Below are 26,184 nucleotides of genomic sequence, written 5' to 3'. Positions count from 1 at the left end.
GCAAGTCTTGTGACAGCATGGCACCCCAGAAAGAATTGAGTTTTACAACGGGACTAATTTCAAAAGCAGCCTAATACACCTCATGGCCAGAGAGCACGGTATTGGGTGGTATCATATTCCCTGTCGTGCACCATCCTCTGGGAAAATTGAATGATACAGGGGACTGTTAAAAACCACATTGAAAGCAAAGGGTGGTTAGACCTTCAGACACTGAGGTCTGCACTTAACAAAGGCCACTTGGTTAGTTAACACTAGAATCAATTCAGTTAACCTTGAGTTGACCTAGCCCTACCCAATCAAATCTCATACCGAAGAAGGGGATAAAGTTCCTGTGGTGCTTATTAGGAATGTGTTAGGGGAGAGAGTTTGGGTTAGTCCTGCTTTAAGCAATGGCAAAAACTCATCAGTGGGTCTGGTTTTGCTCAAGGACCTGGGTGCACTTGTTGCATAATGCAGTTGGATGGGGAAACATGATGTGTACATTTGATTTTTAGGTGAGAGCAGTCTGTAACATTTTGTTGTATAATATTAGTAGCTGAATGGCATAACTACCATACAGATACACTCATCATGAGCTCGTGATGCAGCTTGCAACCGCCTGACAGCACACCAGCCCTCCTGCTCTGGAAGACATGCAGAGCAAATAGAACTTACAGTCACAGTCTCAATGAACTCAAAAAACATTGGTGATGGAAATGGTATCTATGCTTGTGTCTATGTGCTGTATGTGTATTGTTGGAAGGTGTAGGATTTGGGCATAAATTAAATGGTGCATAATAAAGGCTGGATAATATCCTGGTTCTTTCCAGGACAGAGTTGTTTTTAGCAGCGGCCAGGATGAGTCATGGCTTGCACCTGCTGGTTATCCTCTACCACCTCACATCATCACTGAGGGCAAGGGGATGGCATTTCTTCTGGGTGGGGCATGTAGTGGTCATTTGCTCAGGGCAGGTTTCTGTGTGGTGGGCTTTTCCATGTATGAATCAATCACCTTTCTTGTACAACTGTTGTGTATTTTGTGTGGCATTGTTCCTGTTACATTTCTGATCTCATTGCTATTTCCAGTAAATTGTCCTTTTCTCAATCTGTAAGCTTTGCTTTTTACAATTCTTCTCTCCCTCCTGCCTCAGGGAGTGGGGGAGGAGACAGGGGGAGTGAGTGAATCAGTGCATGGTTTGGAGGGTTTGCAGTAGTGATTCCTAAAACACAACAACATTGTAAAAATAGTTAGATTGTAATTATTTTACATATGAGGTATTTTTCTTAAGGAGAGGCAAATAGATACTTAGCAGTGCTTTTGGAAGTGAAAAACATAGCTGAATAAGAACATGAGACTGCGTTGTGCTGTAGAATCTGTGATGCGTTGTGCATTAGGCAGTATCACATCAAGCTTTACAAGCTGAGTAATGGCAGTAAAAAAGGTAAACATTTCATTAAAAAAAGAAGAAAAAAGAAAAAACAACGAAATTTCATGGCTAGTAAAATGTTTCATATGACCTTGTGTAGTACTGCTAATAGCAGTAATAATAGCATTTGGGAAAAGAGCCCCAAATCCAGTACATTTAAATTACGAAACAAACTTAAGAATGTGGCTATAAACTTGGGAAAATTTAAGGGGCACTTCTGTGGAGAGCTTCTGTATTTCATTTTTATAAAATGGACATCTCTCATGCTCTCAGGTTTAAATTGAGTAGTAATGAAAGAAAATAGAGTGTGTGGGAATGAAGGGACTGAAGCCTTTTAAAAGCTGTGGTCACAGACTTTTTTTGTAAGTATTTTTAAATATAATAGTTTCATTGGAAAGCTATTTCCTGTTAAAATTCCATCAACTCTGTGTCTGATCTACTGAACAACAAGACCTTAAAAGTCTTGAAATTTCTGTCTTTTAAATACCCTTGTCCTTAAAGTGTATTGCGTTATATTTGTGTTACTATGGAGGATTTTTCCAATAAACAAGAAAAGAAAAGGCTTTTAGAAGTAGCTAATAGGTATTTGTAAGGTTTTTAGTTGAAAATAGTATGCTTTTGGTTCTTTACCAGTGTGCTAAAAATAAGTTCTTTTGGAGTAGTCCTTACAAATCTGTGCAGCTTTAGACACTAATCATGAGCAAGATAGGAATGCTGTGGCAGATGCTTTTCAGAGCATAGTTCTGTGAGAGATTTGGGGCGGGATCTTATAAAGGATTGCCTCTTCTTTCTGAGTTTGTTAAGTGCCACAAAATAAGAAAACTCAAATATTATACCTAAACAGCACTTCTTATTGCTGCAGTTAGAAAGACAATTCTGTAGAGGATGCACTGTTAGTCTCATATATATATATATTATGTTCTTTTTCTTCAGGAGAAAAACCAGTGCCATTCAGTCTTTCTGGAAGAAGTAATTATTGGTCTTAGACATTTTCTTACACCTCTATGCAAAATTTACTCAATAGCTGTAACCCGTATAACCTCTATTGTTGTTTTTTCGCTAAAAAGAATTTAAGAAAATATTGAGTTGATATTTCTAATTAGACTTCTAAGAATCTCTTTTCTATGCTTTAATGTTTACTTTAGTCTACTTATTGGTAATTATTGTCTTATTTGGAAATCATTTTAAACATCCATCATTCATAAAGTATAATAATTTGACAATGAGATTGATCGATGTAGTCTTAATTGGTGACAAAGGCAAAGTAATTTTGTCCTGCGTTTGTATGTGGCATTGGCAGAAAAGTTGATTAGTAAATGTGTTTTTGTAAGGTTTTATACCACATGGAAAGAAGACCGCATTGCGCCAGATTTATCCATTTTTCAAAAAAACTCCAGACTTATTACATATAACAGGAGGGCAGGCACCAGGGAAAAAAAAAAAAAAAGAAAAAAAGGAAAAAGAAAAAAAAGGGCTGAGAAGCAGCATCTTGAATTTTGAAAACCAGAAAAGGAAAACAAAATAGTTGCAGTTGTATACAGACACACTTATGTGTTAGCACATTTACGATTTTAGTGACCATATAGACTAGTAAGGAGGTAGGGAAAGCTACTGGATTTAGAGGTAAGACTTTTAATGCTTGTGGGCTTCTTGAGTACAGATGGCTTGTTTATAGCTGTTGAGCCATGGATTATACACTGGGATTCCAGCTTTAGGGTAACCAGCTGAGAACTGAAAATGATACAGGACTGTTTCTCTCAATAACTACTCAGAAAATGGCCATTTCTTCTTTACTGAAGGTTATGAAATTAAATTATCCTTTATTCCTTTCTTCTGACATAACTACTCAGGAGTTTCCTTGTAATTCCAGATGGCATGTTGCTCTTTTGAAGTCACTGCCTTTGACCAATAGTGTTTGACTAAGTTTATGTAAATGAGAATTCTTTCCTTGTCTTTGAACATTTTTTACCAGTCCCAAGCAGCAGCAAATCTTAAAAAGCAGTGCTAATTCTTTTCTGTTCTCAGCATTTCTCTTCCTGTGGCTCAAAGAACTGGGGAGAGACAAGAGGGAAAACTCACGGATTTTAGTTATAAATTGTGGCATGTGCATATGCCTACAATAGAGGCCTAAGCTATGTAGTTTGAAAAAACTACAGATATTAAAAATAGTAGCATATGCTATTTGTCAGAAATGTGCATTTTCACGGCGTTTTTGATAATATTATGATCTAAGGGCTGATATAGCTGCCTTAGATCACAGCACTGCATTCTGATATTACAGCTTTAGGTGGAAGGCATAGCTTTCTGTTTCATCCACAGTGAGGACTCTGTTAGTTATATTTTTTTCCTGTTCTCTTGTTTGGTGAGTCTTATGGCAGAATTTGGAAGGAAAAGGTATTTAAAAGGGTTATAAGTGAGTATTTAATTATAGATATTTAGAATGTCTCTTAAAAAATGTGAAGGAAAATGTTTTAAGTGTGTGGTGGACAATAATTTAAGAATATAAAATTAGCATTTAATTTGAAATGTTAATTAAGTTTATGACAACAGCGAATTTGGAAAGTCTGCTGGGGGAACATTGCAAGACAATTTTAGTAAAATTTGTTTCAAAGTTATTTGTGGCATTCAAAATATTTAGTAAATCAAACCATCATGAAGACTGATGTTTCTATTTCATTGGGGTTTTTTTTTGTATGCATTAAATGTCATTTTTTACTGGAACAGTATGGTATTCTTTCTGTAAACGTTGTGTATGCTTCAGCAAAGTGTGCAAAATAGGTAAGAGGCAATTTGGAAAATTTAAGTAGAGATCTTCAATATATATGAGCAGAAACAAAAATGGGTCACATTCTTTTACAGAGAGAATTTTAAATTTTCCTTTTCTTTTACAAATATTTTAAATATTTTAAAAGATTTTTTTAAACTAATATTTTAAATTGTGAACAATTTTAAAGGATTTTTACCACAGAAAATTGGGTTAAAAGCTTTTACCATGTCAGAGTAGAGCTCAAGAAATTATGGTTTTAAACAGATTTCTTGTGTATGCTCTATGTGGTATTCAAAATAATTTTTAATATTCAGACTATTTAAATATACAGAGCAGTAGGAATTTCATTGAATAGTAGTATTTCAGGCTACTGTCATCATTCTTACTGCCTGCTGTATGATTGCAGATGACATCTGTGCTGTAAAGCGGCTGGAAAGAGTTATGCAACTCAGGCTAGATAAAGGAAATCATTGTTAAGGTCTCATTGAAAGCATAAGCTGGGTGATGAAAAATCTTGTCAATTCTCTCATCCCCTTTTAGTTTTGTAAGGATGTTAGGGTAATAAAGAGCTATCTCCTGTAAGATAAGAAGCAATAACAGAAAAAAGCTTCTATGATTTGGCTAATTCACTATACTTTCAGTGCTGCAGTTTGACATGTCCCTCAAATTATGGGTACATTGAGATGTGCATATTCAACAGATGTGCTCATAAAAAATTCTGTTCAAGATTTAGCTAAATGCTGCTTTTACAAACTGTATGTCTGAGAACAAAGGCTTATTATAGTAAATATAAATATTACAAATTGATCATAGAAATCCCATGGAATTTCATATGTATGTTTGTACTGGAAGGTTTTTACAGTTATGTTTAATTTAATTGTTTAATCAGAATGAAGAAATATCCAAATGGAATTAAATATAATTTTTATAGATTTCTTCCATTTGATTGACATTGAAAAAGAAAGCACACACACACAAAAAGTGCTTTTCAATGGTAAAGATTATGAATTTTAAAAGCAAGAAGTATCTGTTGTATTAACTTGAGTGTTGTGTAGTATTTTTTTTAAATAGACCTAATGATTTTTGGTAAAAATAATTTCATAATTTACACTTGTAAGAAGTGGGAAATTATTACAGTGAGGTTAGATTTTGTTGATACCACCGGTTAAAATAAGAGATCTGAAAAATATTTCTTTTTAAGCTGAACAGTACATAGATTAAATTTCTTGAGTAGCTGCTGAAAAGATTGACAGCTACGTCCTTTCAATGTTTATGAACAGTCCTCTAATATGTTTTGAAAAGGACTAGGACTATTAAGACAGGGACTTAAAGACTTGCAGCTGAAGCAGGTTCTCTAAGACCATTTGTCTTAAAACATACAATAGTTCATCATAATGGTAAACTGAGATATGATGGAATGTTACTTTTTATGCAGCATAACAAGGGTTAAATTAATCTCCTTTACAGAAAAGAGTGGTGCTAAAATACTTTGACAGAATTTGGAGTTTCAAATAAGAGTTCTCTCCTATACTATTTCAAATAAGAATTTTAAGACGTTGATTTCTTTCTTAAAGAACAAACATTGAGGCTTTTGCCATCAGAGGAGTGCTGCATCATACTGGTTCTTTGAGAGCACCAACGACTGTCTGCTCTTTGGAGCAAGAGGAGAGGAGGAGAAAAAATCCGAATGGCAGGGAAGGGCCCTTGCTAGCTGATGCCCATCCTGCTACTCCCAAGGGAGACAAGGAGGGCAGGCAGCAAGTTGGTTGTAGAGTTCTGCTTAGAGTTCAGATCATCAGTTAGAGTCTTTGGGTGCACTGAAGGCCCTGGCTCTGGTTATGCTAAATAAGAGTAAATTTTTTTTTTCACAATTGTGCTAATTTATGTCTTGATCTTTTTTTTCTTCTGAAACATTTTTGGATTTAGATCTTCAGAAGGAGAAATTAGTATTAGCCATCTAAAATAGTATTTAAAAATGGAATAATCAAATGTTGCTTTTCTTCTATAAACCAAGACTGAAAGGAATAATTGCTTTGTTTTGACAAGTGAACGAAAGAATTATGACATAGAAGTCTTACAGGAATGCATGCATGAAAACTAGGCTGTCATGTTTACAAGGTGATTTTTTTCATTTGATGAATTTTTCAAGCAGTGACTAGTCTGTAAACTATACTGATATTTTTTCCAGGGAACACAAGCTTCTTTTGGCTGTCCTTTAAGGAAAAGAGTTAAGATTAAATATAAATACACAGTTTTGATTGTGCAGCTATTTTATGAAAACTCTTATCTTATTCCAAACTGTTAGTATTTTTTCAGTATATGTATATATATCTATTATACAGTTCATTTTACACCAATCATTGATTGTTCTACAAGACAGTTGAACAAAAGATGAGTTTGAGTTTTAGGTATTGAATGGAGTCAAAATCACATTCTGTGTAAACCCTGTATAAGAGAAAAGAGAGTGTGTGACCAAGTCTATTGTAAGTAGTATCATACTTGAAGAAAGAGCTGTACTTTCAGTATTCTTTTTATCTCAGTCCTGTAAAGTGCTGTTTATATGGTTTCCATTTAACTTCTACTTTTAATTAGTGTCTTTAATTGCAGTAACGTCTGTTAAGTTTTATATTAAAAGACTGACATTTCCTTGGTGCTTTAAGAAATGTATTTGGTTTACATCCAGGCTTTTCACTAGCAAGTGACTGAGTTTCAGCTACATCCCAAAGTGTTGCAAGTGTTTGAATTATTTGCGAAGGGGTATTCTGTAGCTTCTAAGAATTTAAGAAAACACTTTATCCATGAACGATTTCATATTGGTGTGCTATTAATTGAGATGGGTGACATACTATGCTTTAGAGAACTTCCCTTTCTTTTTTTCTAGCATTGCTTTGGAAGAGAAAACCCAGAAATGTGCATTTCTGCTACTTTTATGTCTATATCTAAGACCAAAACCAATAATCTTGACCTTGCATCTTAAATCTCTGATGTTCTTTTAAAACATATTTTTTGTAGACAGTTCACTTAGAAAAATTCAATCTATTTTTTCTAGTAGTGACTCTAGATAATAACCACACTATATTTGCTTTGTAAAAGAATATTGCTTGCAGGAAAAAGAATGTATTTATTATATTTTGTTGCCCAAACTCTGTGCATCTGAATACTATGTTTGTTCCTCTTGTTGTTGCTGCAATATAGATAATATTAAATATGACATACTAAATAGTAGACTTGATACATACTGGTTATTAAGAAGGTTCCAGTTTTTATATAATATTTTTCTTAATTTTGGTAGTAAGTCATCACTGATGGTGACATCAATTTCATTTTTTCTCCAAAAGAGGAGAAAAAATTAGAAAACAGGAAAAAAAGAACCTACTAATGCTTATCTTCTGATGTAAAGACACAAAGGTAGTGTATTAGTTTGAATAGGCTGCTGGATTTGACCTGTGTTTAGCAAAATGAGTACAAGCAACATGAAGCTTGGTTTAGTCTGGATTTTTATGTTTGCATGTATTTGCAATGATGTGCTGACTTTCGAGAAAGCAGTTACCCCTTGGACAGAAATTATAAGTATACAGAAAATAAGTTTACTGTGTAATATGTTTATTTTTAGTTTCCATTTGTAGTAGTGAGAATTTTCTTTCTAAGTCTTAAAAGAAAAAAAAGCTACTGCTGTGATTGAGGTAAAAGAACTGATTTCTTTGAACTAAAGAAATTCAAGATACTATGAAACTTATCTCAACATTTGCTTTCCTGGTTTCCCTCCGTAGCAGACTGTGCAGAAGCATACTAATCTAATATTTATGTTGTTATATAATCTAATATCTCCAAAGAACTAGATGTTGTTTATTTTGGTACTTCTAGTCTGCATCTTTCCATTATTTAACCATTTTGCTGTATTTGTTTTACAGATTCTAAAAATGGAATGGGGAGGAGAGTATTCTTTTGATTCTTCCAATTTAGACTGTTTGTTAAACATCCTCCCTGGAGAATTGGAATTTCAACAAATCCTTAGTGATCTTGATGAAAAAATAAAGAACAACTCTTCCAGGTAAAGAGTATTTTATTTGTATCCAAAATACTAGTGGAAGTAATTGCATTTGTGAAGAAATGTGGCTTAACTAACCTTTATTTTCTAGTAGTAGGTTAAAATTCTGAGAAATATTTCAGCAGTAATTTTATTTTAACCACTCGAGCATTTAACAGTTTTTAGTGCCATATAATTATTGTGCTATAGTCTTTCTCTCTATGCTATTTTTAACCGTTGTGTCGTCCTTATCTTAGGTTCTGTTGCAGTAGGTGTGATAGTGAAGGATGAAAATGTGAATTCCCATGACTGTTGTATTTTCTACTACTATGAGAAAGAATTTCCTACTAATGAGATAAATTTTTGTTGACTAGAAGTACAGAATTTGACAAAAAGCAAAACTCACTGTGTTCTTCAAGCGTTTCTATGGAAGTAGAAAAATGAATTAAGTTAATAGATGTGTCTTTTTTCTTATATGATCCATTGTTTTACTATTTCAGTTAAAACTCTTGTGCTAGAATTACACATTTTCTTACTACAATTTATAATATATTTCTTTGTCCACTTCGTTATAACATATGGATTTCCAAAAATCAGTGTTATAGAAGCAGTGGAGTACTAGAAAAGTTTGTTGTTGATGCAGATTTTTTGCATGAATATGAAACAATCAGCTTGGGGTTCTGTGCCTTATTTGTAACTTAACTCTTCAGTACCTTTGTGATACTTTCATCAGTGAAAGATGCCCTTTAGCAAGTAAAGTTTTTGTCCTTTTAAAAAAGATAAGTGTACAGTCAGAGATATAACAAATGGCAAGCTTTTATATTAAGTTTTGAAAATATTTACCTTTGGATAACAGTACATCTTATAGAGAGTTGTATGATTTCAAAGAACATCCTTCATGACATCTCTTTTAAGATTGTATCATTTTATTGTAGCCCATATTTGTCAGAGGTCTTTGCTCCCAAACAGCTTCTGGAAGGATGGAAATAAATGATTACCATACTTTGCTGAACACTGACTTAGATAATTTCTCAATTATTGTCATATTGGTGATGATACGAGGTTTAACGAGGGGGTTATTTCTAGTACTCCTGTCTCACATTTTCATTTAAAAACTTAGTGTTTACTAAATACTTGCAATATTAATAATCCCATGGTGGCAATATTAGTGAAGATCTGGTAAATATGCTGTTACGGACCACTGCATAATACAATTTCATGTTAGAGTTGTCCAGCTGTTGACATGAGTGAAATGTAAATACTTAGAGATTAGTTGATGTCATAACATAGTTAATTACTCAGGTAATTACGTTTCGAGTGTCTATGGTCTTGTGTATCTGGAAAAAACAGCATCAGCATTTTTAGCATAAAAAACATTTTTGGCTGTCACCTCTTCAGCTACCAAATAAAAGTGATTTTGTTGTCATTGTGCAGAGATATCCTGAGAGTTAGGAAGATTATTCTCAAAGTGAACCTTTAGAATGAATGCATCACTACTATTTTTTGTTTTAATGTGTGAAAACCCTATGCTGCTTGTTGAGAAAACATCTGACTATGGGAACAGAAGCCAGCTGTTCATTCTGGTACTTTATAGCCACTTAACATTCTATGTTACATTTTACATTAACTTCATCACAGTGGAGGTGTTTGTATGTCTTGAAGAAGGCTGATTGTCACCGTCTTACCTATCAAGTTTTACAAATTAGTGGGACCTTTCAGGATAAGTTTTGTAAGATCCAAATGATATTTTATTAAAAGAGAGCAGGGAACTGGATTAGGATGTGATACACAGCAATGCACGTCAGGTGAAGTTTTGTGTTTTGCTGAATTGACACTTAAGCTAGCTGTAACCTTATTTTCGCAAGGAAAAACAGGAAGCAGCTCTGTAGTTACCAGGTGCCATTTTGCTCCTGAAGTATGTTAGTTTCAGAAATTGAGAGAGTTTGAAATAAGATGGACAGCAGCTGATGTGACTTTTAAATTAAAAAGAGGTCTTTTATTGCTAGTATATTAGAAGTAGCATAGAATGAAATAGTTTTCACATTACTATTGATCTTTGTAAATGGTATGATAAGAGCAGCTCAATGTGATACAGTGATACAATCCATTTTTGATCAGGTAGATTTAGGCTTTTATTAGACCACAGAGAATGAACATAATAGTATACATCATATATATATATATATATATATTTAAAAATAAAATATTGTGTAAAAAATTATGAGGCAAGAGTGTATAATTTGATTGCTCATTTATTGCCTACTAACTGAATAGGTTTTATAAAATTGTGTGACATGACAAATCAGATATGGTTTTCAGCTGTTGAATTACCTTCTGTATTTTTGTACTGTACGGATTGTATTTGGTGGTATAACAACAACAAAAAAGGCCATCTGTGTGCCATTATTTTATATGCAAATTTTGATGTTGTAAGTGGTTCATTCATTCACTATTATGTAACAGAGCTCTTATTACACTTGAATATCAAGTTTATTTTTACATCAGTTTATAGAAGCAGGGGAATGTGAACTCTCAAAACTATTGTTGCTGGCCAGTTTTGGGTACAGGGGTAGTCTGAAGGTTATTCTGAAGTGTAAAGTTGTATTCATCGGGTTGGCCTTTTTTCTTCATTCTTTCATTTCACATTTATTTGACTTTCACTGCTTATCAAACCTGAGTATTAGGATTATTTTTCCTAATTGGTAGTTTAGAGAATTACTAACATTTCATTTATGAACAATCCACAGAACTAAACTTGCAGCTTATATTTAATACTTCTAAGCAGGAAATATGGTACAGAGCTTGAAACCAAGTCTGTAGTTCTTAACTTGAAGTGATTGCTAAGCATGAGGTCTCCTCAGCAGTTGATTTTTATTCGTGTATTCAGTTTTGTATTCAATGAGTGCTACGTTTTAGTTCTGATAAAGCAACAAGATTTTATGAGACTGTAGGACAGTGGGAGATATTCTAGGTCTTTATCAACAGTACAATTGCTTAGAATTCAACACAATTATTCAATAATAATTGTTTCTCCACAGCACCCTGGAAACTATAAATTTGTGAGGCTTTTCAACAAATGTCTAATTTGACTTCAATCTAATAAACTTTGTGTTGATTTAACACAGCCTGGTTGTTTTTTTGCCGGGGAGGGGAGCCAAAGAGGTGGTTTCTGTGAGAAGCTACTAAAAGCTTCCACAATGTCCAAGAGGGCCAATCTCTGATGTTTCTGAAGATGGACATGCTGCTGGCCCAATTAGAGAAGTTGGTAATACCTCTGTGATGACATATTTAAGACGAAAATCCACATAGGAGCAGTTTTTCTCAGGGGTAGCAAGGTGCCACTGCCAGGACCATCTCAGTACTGCACATGCAGCCATGTGGCTGCCACCATCTCAGCACAGCCCACAGCGAGCTTTGCCTGCCTGGCTGTCCCTAACCAGCCATGATGCAAGTGGAAGGGCAGGGGCAGTGATGGCGGCTTCTCCTCCTCAGTGCCCCACGTGAAGAGAGCTGTTGAATGGCAGCAGTGCCATGGCAGCCGCACTGCCTGTAGTGGCAGCTGGGCTGTGTGGCCAGCAGCGGAAACATGGCAAGCAATTCCCCCTCATAGAACCTACACAAAATCAACTTCTCAGCACTGTGAGATCCTGCAGAAGTCTTTAAACAGGTAGAATTTGTTGGCAATGGTACTTAAGAGCAGCAGGCTTTTGTCGTAGTCAGAGAAAGAGGAGGAAGTGAGGACGTGGAAAAAGACAACATGGCGGCACCAAAGTCAGTGAAAAGAAAGCGGGGGAGGAGGTGCTCCAAGCATTGGAGTCGACATTTCTCCTTAAGCCGTGGAGAGGCAAAATATCTCCCTGTAATCCATGAAATTAATGGGAGGGATGCAGAGATTTAGTCACAGCCTTGGGGAAAAGTGCTCATGCTGGAGTGGGTGGATGCTAAAAAAAGCTGTAATCCAGTGGGAGACCCAAACAGAGGGAGAGGGCCCTTGTTTCCAGAGGCAGAGTAAAGAGGGCTTTTGCTTCCAAACTAGAGCAGCTTATCCTTGTAGGGCTTCACCTCATGAATTAGTAGCTCACACCGTGGCAGTTTTGGGAAAACTGTTTTGCCCATGGGAGGGGCTCATGTTATAGCAGGTTGGGTGAGACTGCTACTCGTGAAATTGGAACCACACTGGAGAAGTTCACAGAGAGCTGTCTCCCATGGGAATGTCCCCATGGCATACTAGAAGAGAGGCTTCTCTCCCTAAGCAAACGGAAGGAAAATTTTGGGTGAGGAATCGACCAAACACCCCCATGCCCTGTCTCCCTGTGCTGTCAGTGGGAAGGAGAGAGGAGCTGGAGGAGAAAAGGTGTTTCAAAGGCTTATTTTACCCCTCATTATCCTCTTCTGACTCTGTTAATAGTAAGTTTATTTTATACCTTTAAGTTGAGCCTGTTTTGCCCTTAGAGTGTTTTCTCACAATCCTGAAGTCAAGAGCCCTTTGTTCCTGTTTTCGTGGGTGTGTGGTGTGCTAACCAGTGTCAATCCATGACAAACTTCAACCTGACCTAATTAACAGTACTTTAGTCATAAGGATTTTGAAGGTCTATTTTGAAGGGCTGCAAGGAGGTCAATACTAGTAAATGCTTATAGCATTGCATCTTTCCTCATCACTGTTTGATATAAATTATGGTAATTTTTTGAGAAATAAAAAGAATTTTACCTTGTGAATCGTAGATCCGGAAGGTGTCTCAGTAAGGATGTTAGTATGACATGATCCAGCTGTTGATCTTAACTTTGCTGATTTGCCAAGAAATGCTTACCAATATCAAAACTTTGCGACAAAGGAATGGAGGATGTTAAGTCAAACTATCTCTTTCTGTTTTCCAGTATCAGAACTGCCATGTGCAAGGGCTTATGTGTTTTTAAACTGAGATGTGCTGCAGGAGTTATCGTTCTGTTTTATTTTGAAGAAAATCTTGGCTTGTTCTGCTCTGGAATTTCCAGTAAGCAGTTTGCCTCACATTCCTGTTAGTCAAGAGATTTGTCAAGATCTTAGCACCTCCAACCAAAACTCCAAGAGTGGTTGAATATTTGTGAGAATTTCAAAATAAGGGCAAATTTTAGAGGGGAAAAAAAAAAGAAAAAAGATTTTATCAGTTTTACTTGGACCTAATATTTATCACAGCTTTCAAATTTGACTCTTTTGGGTGACTGTAACGGACTTGTTGTACAAATGTATTACTTTAGTGTTTACCTGAGAATTTGATGCCTGTAAAGATATTAGAGCAATGTTATTAAAATCTTTGTCAGAATAGTAATTGTCCAATCACTTTACTGGACCAATTGCTAGGAGTAAGTAAATAAACTGAGAAAGAAATGAAATTTTTTTCCTGTGCAGACTGTGTTGTCTTTGTGCATAATCACTGAGTCAGGGTTAGTTGTTCCATATCAACTTGCTAGCTGGGCAACACAGTTGCTCAGGAAATGGCTGTTTTATTGACACATTGTTTCTTTACTCAAATGTTCAGCAAATTATCACTGTGTCAGTACCTTAGGTGGTTAATCAGCTGTCATCTACTTCTACAGAAGCTGTAATCAGATCTTTGACTGCCCTGCAAAGTATCCCATTTCATTTCAAATGAGCATATATAAGATGATAAGGGTGTTGATACCCTTATTTGTCACTGTTATGTTTTGGTCAATGGAGTTGAAGAACTCCTGTTCTACTGCCTGTCTTCTGAAATAACTTACTAAAAAAACCCTTCCATCTTGTGACTGAAATATCTCAAGCTTTTAAAACAAGAGTGGAAATTAAAGGTGGGCGGGCAGTGGTCCGGTTTGAACTGACTATTCTTAAATGGTTAACCTGCAGAGTTACTTTCTCTTGCTAAAGTGTAGAAAAGTCATCACCATTCTATTTCTTCTGGTTTCAATGACACAATGTTGCTTTACAGTTAGAGTAGATATGTTTTGTAAGTAGCTAAATTTAAACAAGAGCTATGCAATAGTTTTCAAAGTTTTTTAACCAGGTGCTGTGTCTTTGGTTTACATCTTAGGCGTCAAAATCAAGAGAAAGTTTAACAGTGAAACTGTCTAAGTGAATTATACTGCTAAAAGTGTTTCTCTGAATTTTTTTACTACTCACAGTAGGTCATCTGATACACAGATTTCCAAATGATATGACTTTTTTTTTTTTTTGTTTTACAAATGCCCTATACCTCTAGCAGTCAAGCTTTTCAATGAGTATTAACAGTAGTTTTATAACACTGCTTACATCTTCAGCAGCAGTGCAAACAATGATTTAATTTATTTTAAAACAGTCTGTTTTGAATAAAAGACATATAAACTGATTCTAATGCTGTGTTTCCATGAAAATAAGGATCTTAAGAGTGAGGGACATGAGGTTAAAAGATAATTTCACTTTATAGCTTAGCAGTTTAATTTAACCGATATCATTGTCATTTTATGGCTGCTCCCTATGCTAGATGAAATAAATTGAAATGTGCTTGTTAGAAATTGAAAGGGGTTAGGAGATTATACTTCAACTTACAATAATCTTAGGCAATGGAAAATGATTTATGGAGACGGCAACTCTTATTCTGAGATTGTACTTTTCAAAATAATGTTGTATGATGTTGTATGATAGTATAATAGTGCTTACACTGTCTGTTGCATTACAGTACTTTTTAAACTGTTTGTCCACTGATGAAGCCACTTAAAAGCATTCACTCAGATGATTAGGTTATTTGTAAAAACTATCATTACCTTAATAAATAAGAGCACAAAAGGGTTCTTATATTGAGATTGTCTCTCTGCAGTGCAGGTACTTACCAAATGTTTCTCCATAAAAGCACTCCAGTGTGGACACGGATAGTATAATACATCTTTGCTTTGGTTTGTTAAAGAACTGCAAACACTCTGCTGTAAGAAGAAGAGGGTGTTTCAGTGAAATAATTTTCACTTGCATAAAGGTATGCTAGTAGTAGTAGCCACAAAAAAATATGTGCCCACAAAGGCTCAAGGTGCTACTTGTGGGAGACTAAAGATTTGTTTCTTGAAAAATCAGTCAACATAAAAAACCCCCCCAAACATACAAGCATAACTATCAGGGTTCTTTGCTACAGAGAAAGGGTTTTTTTGTTTGTTTGTTTTGTTGGGGTTTTTTTTGGGGGGGGGGGGGTTGTGGTTTTTTGGTGGGTTTTTTTGAGATTTTGCATTCCACTCCTTCCTTAGTAGCTTGGTGACTGTTCTTTTTCTGTTTGTGTCTGAAAAGTTCCACAGGTTCCAAAAAAAAGGCTGAGTCATCTGTGGAAAAAAAATTATTGAGGGCTGGTTAATTTGTACACCTATAGTATGTACATAATGTCAGTTGACATAATCTGGATTAATGCCTCCGTATGTTCATAAAAGGAGCTAATTTGCTGCTCTTAACTTAAAAAAAATACATTTGCACTTAATGAAAAAATATTATCAGGAAAAAATAAATTTAGCACTTTATATGGTTTTTAAAAATTGCACATTTAGGAATAATAATAATTAAAAACATTAAACATATTTTTCACATCAAAATTTTATTTTTGTCTGCAGTTTCTGAAACTTTTGCAAATTTCTTTTCTAAATGAGGAAATCAAAGTCTCATTCCACCTACACTGATATGAAATTATAAAGTTTTTGTTACCAGCCTAGGTGACGAGAATAATTTTAATCATATTTAGCAGAAGTTTTTTACTCAATATGCTTGCTTTCTAAACTCAGATAATACACCTTTTTTTTTTTTTTTTTTTTTTTTTTGGTAACCAAATTCCTAAATATTTAATTCATGTAATTAATGTAAAGCAGTAAGTAGCTATAATTAACCATATTCTTGTATTACTGAGTGTCGACAAAATTCTTACTAAGATGCAGCAGTGGTTGTGAGACCTTGTTTACCTACAGTATTCTGTATGCTGTAACTAAACAGGATTAAACGATGTTTATTCAATCAAAAATAGCTTTAGTCCTAATTAAATGTTTATTTTGGGAGGAAAAAAGGTTTAAATAAAATGAACATAGTTATCGTGATTTATAGTTGTGAGGGAGGTAAGGAGCAGGGGAGTGGCACTGAAGTCTATCCATTTAATCCCCTTATCAGTATTGGGACCAATTACCAAAATGTCTGATCTTGAGAAGGCTGTAGCTTCTTCATGACTTGTAGTTTATTACCTTGCTTACAGATTCATATGTCAAAGAAAAGTGTAAAAATTCATTCATAATAGTAGTAGATTGGCACAGATTTAACAATAGTAGTGTCCTTTATATTGCACAGTGCTGTAATCTATTTGGGTATGTTTGAGATACATCAGCACACCACAATAAGAGGCTTCCATAGTGTCCCAGGAGCTTAGGTTTATGAAGAAAGCATTTACTTTCATAGTCCTGAGAACAGATTTTGCAGGCTAAAAATATACTTGCCAATGTTTTGTGAAGTTTAGAATTGGAATTCACTGCTGAGCTATTAAACCTAGTTTTGCCTAGATCTAAATTCTATTTTTCTAACTGAAACTGTATAAAATATTAAACATTGCTTTTGAAAAAAAATTTAGAAATGAGATACCAAAATAGTGGTTTTGTACGAAAATAAATAGAGTTAGATTGTTTTGGATTTGTTTTGTTTTGTTTTGTTTTCACCTAAGTGTCCAGACAAATAGAAATAAAACAACTCTGGATATTCAATTGTTCTTGTGATCTTTGCAACAGAAATCACTGTAATAAACCAACAGACACATCTGATATTGTAAAAAGAGTCATGATTCTAGATGAATGTTAAGGAGTGGATCAGCTCCTTAAAAACAAAGTCTATTTTCTTTCAAATATTCTAATGACAAAACAAAAAAAGAAAATATCTGCTTTCACAGCACAACTGGCTCTAAAATTCTTTTGCACATTTTCTGTGATGCCAATGCGTCTTTAAGAAGTTAATAATATATGTTCCATTTTATAAAACAACTGCTAATTGCTAAAGGAGCAAAATGACGCCTTCACCTTTGAATGCAGTAGTTGATTCAGTTTATAGTCTCTGCTTTAACTAATTAAGCACCAAGGACCAGATATTATGTTGGAATGTCTTATTCATTAACTACTTGATTAAAAAGAATGTTTGAAAGTGAAGCCATACATACTCTTGCTGAGGATGGTAAAGTCTGGCCTGAAGGAAGTTTTTTTAGCTCTAGCTCAACAGTACTTAATTGTTAATTCTGCAAATTCAGGTCTTATTTAGTGAGGGTAGCATAATCCATGCAAAAGAAGGACTAGTGTTACCTTGATTTTAAGTAGCTTTTCTTTTTAAAATACGTAGTATATAAAATACTTTTGTCTCCAAATGATGAAGAAAAATCCTGTGACTTTTCTTTGTTTCTTTCTTTTTAGCATAGAGAAGTGTCTTAAGGACTTGCAATCAGACATAAATGAAATACATACTGATGAAGTACTACAAAGCACAACGGACTGCATTCAGTGGCTAAATAACTGCAATTTTAGTTCTCTCAGACCTTCTTCTACAGACTATGGAGAGCTGCTGGAGTTCCTTAAGACCTTGGTAAAAAGAAATTTATTAAAGACTGTAATGTTGCAAAGTTGGTTGTACAATTGGAGGTGGGAGAGTGGGTGGGTGAGTTTAATTATTTTTCTTATTTCACTCTTTACTGTTGTGAATGTAGTTCATAAATTCACGTCTCCAGCAGGGTGTTGTGTTTCCTTTTGATCATGCCTTAAATAGACAAACTTGGAACAAATTATTTTCACAGATGCTACCATATGTTCACCACTGCTTGGATTGTTTTGTAAAACACCTTGGTAAAAGAAACACTGGAAGTTACTATCTGCACTGAGGCTGTTATTGTTACTGCATGTTCTTCACTTGTATCAGTATGAATTTAACTCATCTAATATATGTTATTATCCTTTATGCTTTATTTAAGCATAAACTTCCTACCTACTATGTGGCTAGAGGGGTAGGTGGTAGATGCCCTATCCCTGGAAATGTTCAAGGCCAAGTTGTACTGGGCTCTGAGCAGCCTTATCAGGTTGAAGATGTCCCTGTTTATTGTAGGAGGATTTTACTAAACGAGCTTTAAAAAAAGTCTCTTTCAATTCAAATGATTCTGATTCTATACTTCCCAATGAGAAATGTGGGAGCTCCCAATGAGAAATGTGGGAGCTGCTTTCTTAGTTCTACCAAGTTATACAACTAGATGGAACCAGAAATCAAATTTCACTTCAATTAAAAGTACCATCATTTTAGAGAGTATTTTTATCCAAATTTTTTATTAAAGGCTTACATTTGAATGTGTGTGTGGAAACAGAATTGAATTGGCAAGATAAGTGAAGGTTGATCCCTCAGAAAATGATGGTCTTCAAATTTATATATAAAATATATATATGTGTGCATTTGATACAAGTATGTGAGATCAAAACAAATAAACAGTATCCAGTGATTATTCTTTGTCACTTTTGTGTCATGGTTTAGTTGTAGACCATGAACAACTTCAGGCCAAGATTACCTGTAATCGAAGAGGAGCACTGTAGAGAAGTGGAGTGTTTTCTCTGGCTGGAGCACAAGCTTCGTAAAATCATCTCTTGGGTTCTTTTAACTCTTAGAACTCTTGTTGCTCTTTCAGTCACCATTGATTCCACTGGACATTGACCTGTGTTTTAGAGACACCAGGTCTTTAATGTTCATGTGGTGAAGAGTGATTTTGTACACTTCTGACAAAAATGATCAGTATGAATATTGCTATTAATAATTATCCCATTCAAGGGTGTCAGAGACTGCTATGTGTCATACTTGATCTAAATGAAATTAGAGACTCCCAGAAAAAGCAGACTGTGAAGTTCTTGCTTTCAAGAGTGTTTTGTTGTTCGTCTTAGTCCGCTTAGATCCTTACTGAATTCCCTCAGAAGGTGGCATGGCACTGGTGACTTATTTGTGTCCATTCCCTACTTACTTCCTGCTCCAAGGTCTAGTCATGCCATATGCCTGAACACCAGATGGCGGCATTTGTTTGGAAAACACTAAAATGTCCCCATCTTACACAAAGCGTGCTTTCTAGCTATCCAGCTTCCCAGGAGCTTACTAACTGCATGACAGTCTTGCTGTGAGCTGTAGTATCCGGTTAAGCCTTGAGAACAGCTCTGTGGCAGGTTGCTAAACAGCAAAGTGAGAAGCCTGAAAGTCTCAATTCTGCACAGTTTATCGTGAAAACATTTTTGGAGCTCAGCAACTTTCACATCACTGTTTCCAGGTTTCTGGCTTCTTAGATAATCCAGCCTGTTGTGTAGATGGGATTACAGATGAAAAGTGTATCTGTACTGTCTCTCTGTATCTCTAGTACTGACCGTACTGCAGTCTGTCTGTAAGAAGTTATATTCACAGTAGATAATCTTCAGTTCCATAAACAGGTCTGCAGTAAACTATTTTCAGTAATATTCAGCATTAATGAGATTATTATTAGCTGACCTTTCTTCAATTTATATCTCTATCCATTGAACTAATAAGATAATTTCTTCTTGCATGCTTTTAATTAAGTATATAGAATTCATATTCAGTAACATGAACCTTGTTTCTACTTCAGGACAATATTCCCATTCATTCTTAACATTTATTATGTGTGTTTAATTTGTTAGGAATTTTGTTTATCTTTTAAGCTGCTGAGGCAATTGAAAAACAGTACAAAGTTCTTTTTGGGCTTTGCCTGGGGTGCTTTATTTAGGGTTATTATTGTTACCATGCATTTGTAAATTCTTATGAAAATATTGAGAATTTCTTCATGAACCTGAAAATGTTATATGTAAAAATCTGTCATTCTGTGTACTGTCTTGTAACTCAATATTTTAAAAGCTTAATATGTGCAGTAATACATTGTAATTAAATTCTGTTCCTGATGAAATAATGGCAGATTCTCTTTTTAACCAAGCCTTCATCTTACTATACTTGTTTACTGATATGGTAGGTAATTGTCCATACTAGGCAGTAATCCAGTTGGTAGTCTGCAACTGGTTTTCTGCATGTTATTGTCACTAACTTTTTGTGCTCCAAAGGGAAGTTTTTATCCTTCTCCAAAACATTTTGATATTAATTTGGATCTTTTCCTCTTGAATAGTGTTGGCATCACCTTTTGCTATATTTTTGTAGCTTATTTTTTTAAATTAAAAAGCCTATATTAATATAAGCAATGTGTAAAGACACTTGATGACATATTCAGAGCTTCAAAGTTCACTTCAGATACTCTTTCTGAGAATCACAAAGTCTAAAATGGCATCTGCAAGCTCCTCTTTTTAATGCTGTAATTCAATAAAAGAAAATCTGATCAGTATTATGTATATCCATTTAGATATGTATGATTTAAGATTGAACCAGTTGCAGATATTTCTATTACATGCACATGCTTTTGTAGGATGATATTCAACTGATAATTTCCTTTATTATACTGTCTTCCATATCTTTCCTGCTTGTAAGTAAGATAAATTAATAAGAATTATTTTGAAAGAAAGATCTAAAATGGAAGAAAAATAGATAGTCTGTTATTTTTAAGACTTTCTTTATGAGGCAATCATGCTTCCAGTCTGTTATTCAGAGTTAGGTACTGTAGTGAAAGTGTTTTGTTCTGTTTTTTTGGTTTTTTTTTTTTTTTTTTTTTTTTTTTTTTTGTTTGTTTGTTTGTTTATTTGTTTGTTTGTTTTTGTGGTTTAGTTGGGGAGTTTTGTGTGTGGTTTTTTTGTTTTGTTTTGTTTTGTTTTGTTTTGTTTTTTCTGTTTTGTTTTGTTTTGTTTTGTTGTTTTTTCTTTTTAATTTTTGTCAAGAAACTCTGGTCACAGTAGAGGGCAACAGAAAGGTAAACCTTCTAAGGTATGTAACAGGTTAGAAACATCCAGAACAAAGAATAGGAGTTCTGAATTTAATTTTTTTTTGTGACTCTGAAGCATAATTATCTACTGATAAATGCTTGCTACATGGGAAAAATTTAATATTTACCATTCAGAAGTGGTAATTTCTGTACCAGACTCAAACTTGAAAAAATTACCTCTCTTTCAAAATGGGAACAGAAATAAAACTAATAATTTCTTCAAATATTATAAGTTAAGTAAATCAGCAATGCTGAAGGTGGAAGGTAGCAATAGTTTCTTTACCGGACTGTCTTTATAGGATGGAGTATGACTTGGAGACTGTTCTGGTTTTAAGTGTCTAGTATGAGGCTATGTTTTGGATTTATGATGAACACAGAGTTGATAATATAGTGAGCAAGTGGCTGCCTGGGGTTTGTTTGCTGGCTAGGATGAAACTATGATGGAGACCCAGATAAAGGACATGACTAGAATGAACCCCCCTGAGGTAGTTTGCCACAATGCTTTTCTCTGTTGGAGAGAAGCAATGGGAAATGAAGAAGCAGGTGAGAGGGCTTCTAGATTCTCATCCACTTAAGGCTTTCCTACTGAAACTAAGAAAATCAAGAATAACATCAGTTTCACCCAATTTTCTTGTGATGGTAGTATTGTGCTCTGACAAGAGGAGCTGCCATTAGCTGCATGACCTCTTGAAGCTGAAGCAGCTCTAAGGACAGAGATCCTAGCCCTGGACTGAGAAAGAACTCTTCAGACTTAAATGAAGAAGGAACAGGAGCCATGTGGTTGCACTTGCTTTGTTAAGCAACTGCCTTCTCCAACCCATGCAGCATAGATGTACATGGAGGTCACTAATATATCAGTCTGCATCTTGGTTTGATGGGACTCACAGCTTCTTATTTTTCTTTCCCGTGTGATCTAAGGCCCTTTAATATTTAACAAGTTTTCAGTTTTAGCTCTTTAGGGAGTCCTGGGACTTTTTTATCCTTAGAATAGTCTTTTTGATGATTGCCTGCTGAGCCATAGAAAGTGACCATTTTATAAATTCTTTGCTTGGTTTTATGAGAAAACCTGTCATCTGTGTAAATCTTCAGTAATTTTTTCATACAGTTTTCTTTAAAACATTCTGTGACAACAAAACACTGCTGTTTCCTTTGAACTGTGGTCTAGAATTGATTGAGAAAAGAGGTTGGGGATATAAGGAAGATGAGAAGATGAATGTGAGTTGTTGGCAGAGGTAGACAAGAAAATTAATTCACAAATAAATCCTGTTTTCCATAGATTTTATGATTTCTGTTGCTTACATATCTTATTTGCTGTTAAGATAATCACAGTTTTTACTCTAGTATGAAGCTGTTCATTTAATAAACTGGAATTATCAGAAATTTCTAAAATATCGTCTGATTTACCTTTGTTAGCAAAGCTTGCTGAAAAATGAGAAAAATCAAGAAGAGATGCTACTTCACTTCCTTCTGGATCTCTCTAGTCAGTGTGGTGTCTCATTTCCCTGTACTGCAAGCAGGACGTCGTTTGAGTTAACATCTTCCCTTCATACCATTCAGGATGATTCAGCTGTGGATGTGAAATGTCTTTGGGATGATGTGAGATTTCATCTTCGACAATTTTTAGTAAATAGACTGCAAAGTCAAGAAGAAACAAACACTAATGCTTTGCAACAACAAATGGAGTTTAAAACTCAGTGTGTACAGCAGCTTTTGTTTCTTTATCCCAAATCAGAAGTCTTAATGAAGTATCAAAATATGCAGAGTAAACTGGTTAGTGATCTTCTACAGAACTGTATTTTGTCTAGTTGTGGTGAAACAAATTTTGATAAGGTGGTTAATGGTTACCAAAGCTCCATACCCAAGCTGTGCACAATGATCAAAGAAGATTTGTATATCCTAAGTGGAACTATTGGTCCATCTTCATCATTAAAGTTTATTAATGAAACTTACCTGGATACCATCACTGAAGAAATGACAGTTCTTCTTGAAAGACTTTGTGAGCTGCAGTTCAAAGAAAATGCTCTACACATCGTTAAAGCAAACAAGATTTCAAAGAAGCATAGAGGAACAGTTCACGCTGTGGGTTAGTAGTCTTATTTTATATTCTTTGCAGTTAGATATTATTTTAATTATGCTACTTTTTTTTTAATATACTTGATTATTTTCTGTGAAGAGGGAGACCCAAATTTAGTAATAACAGCTTTATGTTTTAAACATATTACTGCAGTGAATTCCAGACTGTCAGAATTGTGGTGCAAAAGTAAGAGGGAGTAACTCATGTAATTTAACAAAATCCTATTATAATCCATTGGATAACATTGTCATGTCATAGTAATTTTTTTCAGGCTGTTTTATTCCAGCTGCTGAAATATGTACTAGAATAAGAACTATTTAATCCCAATTTAAATAAACACAAACTCTTCAGTCTCCTATTCCTACTTTTTTTTTTTTTTTATTGTCAGACATTTTAAGGCGATTATGGAAAGACTGTACAGTAATGTGTCCATGAAGGAGATACTGATTCACACATCAGAGCTGTCCCAAAAGATTACTATACAGATTCTAATTCTCAAACTAAGGAACAAACAAAAAACCCATTTACACTTTCTAGTCTTTTGAAAGTACAGTAAGTTAGAGTTAATACTGCCTGGATTATTTTTATTTGTTTCAAGAAATGTCAAGTGGGAAAGGAATCTGTTATTGATGTACTATCTTCTGTATTTTCTTTTTGCGGTTTTTAAGTCTGACATGCTAATTTTCAAAGGGAAGAAACAGTGCTTTGGAAAAAATAATACAGAATAGAAACTTCTATAACATAATTGCACAATTGTATGTAATTACTTTTTCAATGCAGTGTTTTGAGCACTGTGCAGGAGCTGTTCATTTAAAGCATAGCTTTCCATAAAGTGATTTTCAGACAGAAAATATTAAAAGTTTAAAATCATGTGAAAAATATGGAAACAGAAGATCTTTAAATTGTGCAGTACAGAGAAAGGATGGGTGAGGTGATGATTTGTCAGGTCTATAAAGAAGATTACACACTTCTGAGTTTTAAAGTCAGCATATGTGTTAGTGTAAGTCAACTGAAAATCCCAGTGGGAGAAATGCAAAGATATTTTTTCAACAGAAACTGAAATATGGAGGAATACTGGAACATGTGAAAGACAAGAAAAAAGGCATGCAGACAAATAAGTTGAAAGGATGAGAAGTTCAGTGTATATGCTAGTGGGATGCAGTGTTGGTGGGAAACAATGAAAAGAAGTAGTGTCAGAGTACTGTTAAGATATGAAATAACAAGTAATGTGTTTTTGAATTACATAGTGAGATGTGAGTCAGTGAAAGGATTCACTGACAAAAAAAAAATTACCTGTAACAAACAGAAGTTTGTAACTTAATTTTTCTTTCAGTCTCAAAACAGCTCGCAAATATGGGGAAGTTCAGTAATCTCCATTTTACATCTAAAACATGGGATTTAAAGTGATCACAAATATGTCTCTCTGAACAATTGTACTTTAACTCTGTATTACAAGATGGAGGAAAACAGTCATTCAATCTTTTAATACAGTACTTCCTCTGCTTACATTTTTTTTTGTCACAGGATGTGACTTTGCATGTTTTTGTGCCAGTACATCTATCAGTACAGATTTCCAGTGCACATTTCTTTTGTGTAGTCAAAAACACAGAGGAAGGTGAAACCAAACAAAGTAAATCTTAGGACTTGCTTGCAACTTCAAAATATTTTCTGCAAATAATTAGAATATAATTTCTCTATTTCATAAATATTAGACAAGATTTTAATTTTTATTGAAAATTCATTAAATGTCAGACTTCAGATGCAACATCTGTCTCCTTAGCACCCATAAAATGTGTTTAGAATTGCTGTTTGTTAATGTAATTTAATTCTCAGGATTACTTTCTTCACCAGGGCTGTCATAGTCATGTCTTCATGTTATTTTACTTCAAGAAATTAGTATGGGAAGTAGGTATTGATTTGCCTACTGGTTTGCTACTATTCCTACTAGTTTTCTGGAGAAAACTGCTCTTACAGGTTTCAAGCAGGGAAACCATAAGGCACCAATAGTGAAATCAGTAATCAAAATGCTAAAACAAAATATGTGGTGAAAGTTGTGAAGTTTTGAGTGTGAATTCGGGTTTTTTTCATTTTCTGGACATGTCATAGCCTATTATTTGGTATTATTCATCAACTCAAGCAAAAATTTTTCTTGTATCATTACTAAAACAGTTGTTACTGAGTAACTTATTTGCATATGAGCTCGTATGTGAAGAGTGTTTTTTGGAAAGAGATTTCTTTCCTATAAATGTATGAATATACTACATTTGTACCACACTAAGTTATAAAAAGGCTTTTTCTTTCCTTTAGAATTAAAAAACTCCACAAGGCAGTTCACAGTGAAATAACTATTTGGGAAATATTTTAAGAGGTTTGTAATGGTGGACAAGTTCTTAATGTCAAGTGACATTTCCTGCTTGGAACTCTTAAATTCTGGTACTTTGTTGGCCTCCCACAAATTAGAGAGGAAATTTATTTTTACATAGGTTATGTAAAAGACAGCCTTAATAGATTACCTTGGCAGTGATACCCTGTTTGTCAACTATCAAAAGAATCTTGTGCATAAATGTGGAGGGAAAAACAGAAAGTTTATTCTTAGCTGAAAGACAGATGTGTTTCTTATTTTTTGATGTATGTTGCCTCTGTCCTCTGGGAGCCCTCAAACCAGCATATTTCAGAATATGAAAATCATTTAATCTAGGGCATTCAGTTGTGACTGTTATCCCAGAGGTGACAGAAAGGTTAGTGTTTGCTTAGTCCATCCTCAGGGTAATGTAGTGTTTAGTTGATATTTGTTGTGGGGTTTTTTTGTAAGAACTACTGTAATTGATCCTACTTTTCAGCATAGGTAAAAAACCAACAGAATATAATAAAGCAGTGCCAGAACCTCAGAAAACTTTCTATAGACAATCCATTTCTTTTGGGAAAACAGAGGTAGTTTATAACAAGCTTTAACAGAGTTATCTTTAATATATTCCATATATAATAATCTATTTGTGACGTAAAGAGTTAACTTTTTTTTTCATTCTGTACTAGAGCAGTTA

The 26,184-nt window shown here is 34.5% G+C and overlaps 1 protein-coding gene across 1 annotated transcript in view; it reads left to right on the top strand.

The window, feature by feature from the left end:
* KIAA0825 (KIAA0825 ortholog) overlaps positions 1-26,184 on the top strand; it is a 248,846-nt gene that overhangs the window by 36,051 nt on the left and 186,611 nt on the right. Inside the window, exons 3-5 of the mRNA XM_066181288.1 lie at positions 8,085-8,224; positions 17,594-17,762; positions 22,483-23,152. Coding sequence (XP_066037385.1) covers positions 8,085-8,224; positions 17,594-17,762; positions 22,483-23,152 — 979 coding nt within the window. The remainder of the gene's footprint in view (positions 1-8,084; positions 8,225-17,593; positions 17,763-22,482; positions 23,153-26,184) is intronic.

This window comes from Chamaea fasciata, unplaced genomic scaffold, assembly GCF_029207755.1.
Source record: "Chamaea fasciata isolate MVZ Bird 193981 ecotype frontalis unplaced genomic scaffold, bChaFas1.0.hap1 SCAF_4, whole genome shotgun sequence".
In the NCBI taxonomy this organism is placed as follows: Eukaryota; Metazoa; Chordata; class Aves; order Passeriformes; family Sylviidae; genus Chamaea; species Chamaea fasciata.
The sequence above is the reverse complement of the archived record's forward strand: the minus strand, read 5'-3'. Positions and strand labels throughout refer to the sequence as shown.